General features: G+C 62.0%; 1 protein-coding gene across 1 annotated transcript in view; it reads left to right on the forward strand.

Annotated features, from left to right (window-relative positions):
* Positions 1 to 271: 271 nt before the first annotated feature.
* APBB3 (amyloid beta (A4) precursor protein-binding, family B, member 3) overlaps positions 272 to 1,815 on the forward strand; it is a gene marked incomplete at both ends in the record, with an annotated part of 2,732 nt that continues 1,188 nt past the window's right edge. The window contains 5 exons of the mRNA XM_010009138.1: positions 272 to 462; positions 844 to 920; positions 1,131 to 1,221; positions 1,363 to 1,503; positions 1,618 to 1,649. Coding sequence (XP_010007440.1) covers positions 272 to 462; positions 844 to 920; positions 1,131 to 1,221; positions 1,363 to 1,503; positions 1,618 to 1,649 — 532 coding nt within the window. The remainder of the gene's footprint in view (positions 463 to 843; positions 921 to 1,130; positions 1,222 to 1,362; positions 1,504 to 1,617; positions 1,650 to 1,815) is intronic.

Genomic DNA, 1,815 nt, shown 5'->3' on the forward strand with positions numbered 1-1,815 from the left:
CTGCTGGGTCACCCATCCCCTGGGGCACCAATGAGGCAGCTGCCTGCACTGATCACTTGTTTGGGGTCCAGCAGTACTGCAGCCCCCCTAGTGTCACACCAAGCCTTTCCTTGCCATCCTTGCCATGCTCTTTTCCTGGGCCATGTTCCCAGCCATGCATCCACTGCAGGACCCTTTCATTGCTGGGTGAAGCTGCTCACTTCTCAGGGCACCCTGCAGCTGGAGGACCTTCCTCTCCCCCCACCTCATTTCATGCTCTCCCTCTGCACAGACAACCTCTGGAGTGACCAGAGCCTGGAGACAGACCCCGACCTCCCCCCAGGCTGGAGGAAAATCTGTGACTCTCTGGGCACCTACTACTGGCATGTGCCAACAGGCACGACGCAGTGGCAGCACCCCGCACGCACCACTGGCCCTGGAGGGCGCCCAGAGGCTGATGGAGAGGAGACACCCCAGGGAACGGTAGGGGATGTGGGGGGATTGATGCCTGGTGTTGGGTCCCACCCCTTAGCAGGAGCCTGTTGAAGAGCCCTCACACCTGGGGCTAGGCCTCTTCATCTGGGGCAGTTAGCTGGGGATCTGGGACAGCCAGCCCTCTGGACTAGCTGGGCACTGCTAGTCCAGCCTTTCCTTGGAGCAGGTCTGTCTTTGTCACCCCAAAGCTCTGCTCAGCCCATTCCTGGCCAGGATTAACCCTTGAGAGCCTCCAGCAGGCCCCATGTTGGCCTCATCCTGGCTAAATGGGATGCCCACAAGCTGAGGTGCAAAGGGAGGAAGGGCTCCTACCTGGTGCCTCCTGACAACCTCTCTTGCTGCCCTCACCTCTTCCATCTTCTCTTCCAGGACTGCCATGCCCCCATGGCGAAGCACTCGGCGAAGGACAGGCCCATTCCCAGCCCCATGGCCTCGCTGTCCCGGAGGTAAGGCTGAGAGCCTGTGGTGCACCACTGACGCTTGACCACTGTTGCGTGCCGGGCCCTGATGATCCCAGCAGAGCAGCCCCACGTGTTGCAGCTGGCAAGACCATGCTGGTCACCTCCATGGGAAGCTTCCCAGCTGGCGGCATGGGGGTCTGCTGGTGCCAGGCCCTCCTGGTGCTTCCCTGGGTGTCCCAAGCCTGTGCTGCTAAGTGAGAGCCATCCCGTCATCACCCTGTCCCTCTGCAGGACCTCTCTGCCCTGGCACGGAGATGACTTCCAGAGCTCAGATCCTGGCTCCAAGGTACTGCACCCAGGCTGGGGCTGGCAAAGGAGGGGACAGGCAGAGGCTGGCAGGGGCAGGGGTGGGAGCAAGAGCTGGGGTGACCCTGCTGGCAGGAACAAGGAGCATGGGGGTGTCTGAAGCCCCATGTGTCTGTGTCAGTGCTTTGCTGTGCGCTCGCTGGGATGGGTAGAGATCCCTGAGGAGGACCTGGCACCTGGCAAAAGCAGCATCGCTGTCAACAACTGCATCCAGCAGCTCTCCAACAGCAAAGGCCAGGGCTCTGCCGAGAACCAGGGTGAGGTGAGAGCATGGGATGGTGCTGCCAGGCAGAGTCCCACGAGGACCATGCTGGGAGGTGGGGGGGAGGTGGGACACAGGGCAAATGCCAGTGGCAGATCAACTCTCGTCACACAGGCCATCATCTGGTGGTCCCAGGAGTGGGGCAGGTGGGTCTGACAGGGCTGTCCCTTGGGGACGGTGCCAGGGATGCCTGGGTGGGCTGTCCTCACACATGGGAATAGTATCTGGGGAGGGCCATGAGGTGGGCAGGGCTGTCTCCATGCTTGGGGCCGAGTAGGCTGGAGGGACAGGGGTGTCCTTGCCAGTGGGCTG

This window comes from Nestor notabilis, unplaced genomic scaffold, assembly GCF_000696875.1.
Source record: "Nestor notabilis isolate BGI_N333 unplaced genomic scaffold, ASM69687v1 scaffold21582, whole genome shotgun sequence".
Taxonomy (NCBI): Eukaryota; Metazoa; Chordata; class Aves; order Psittaciformes; family Psittacidae; genus Nestor; species Nestor notabilis.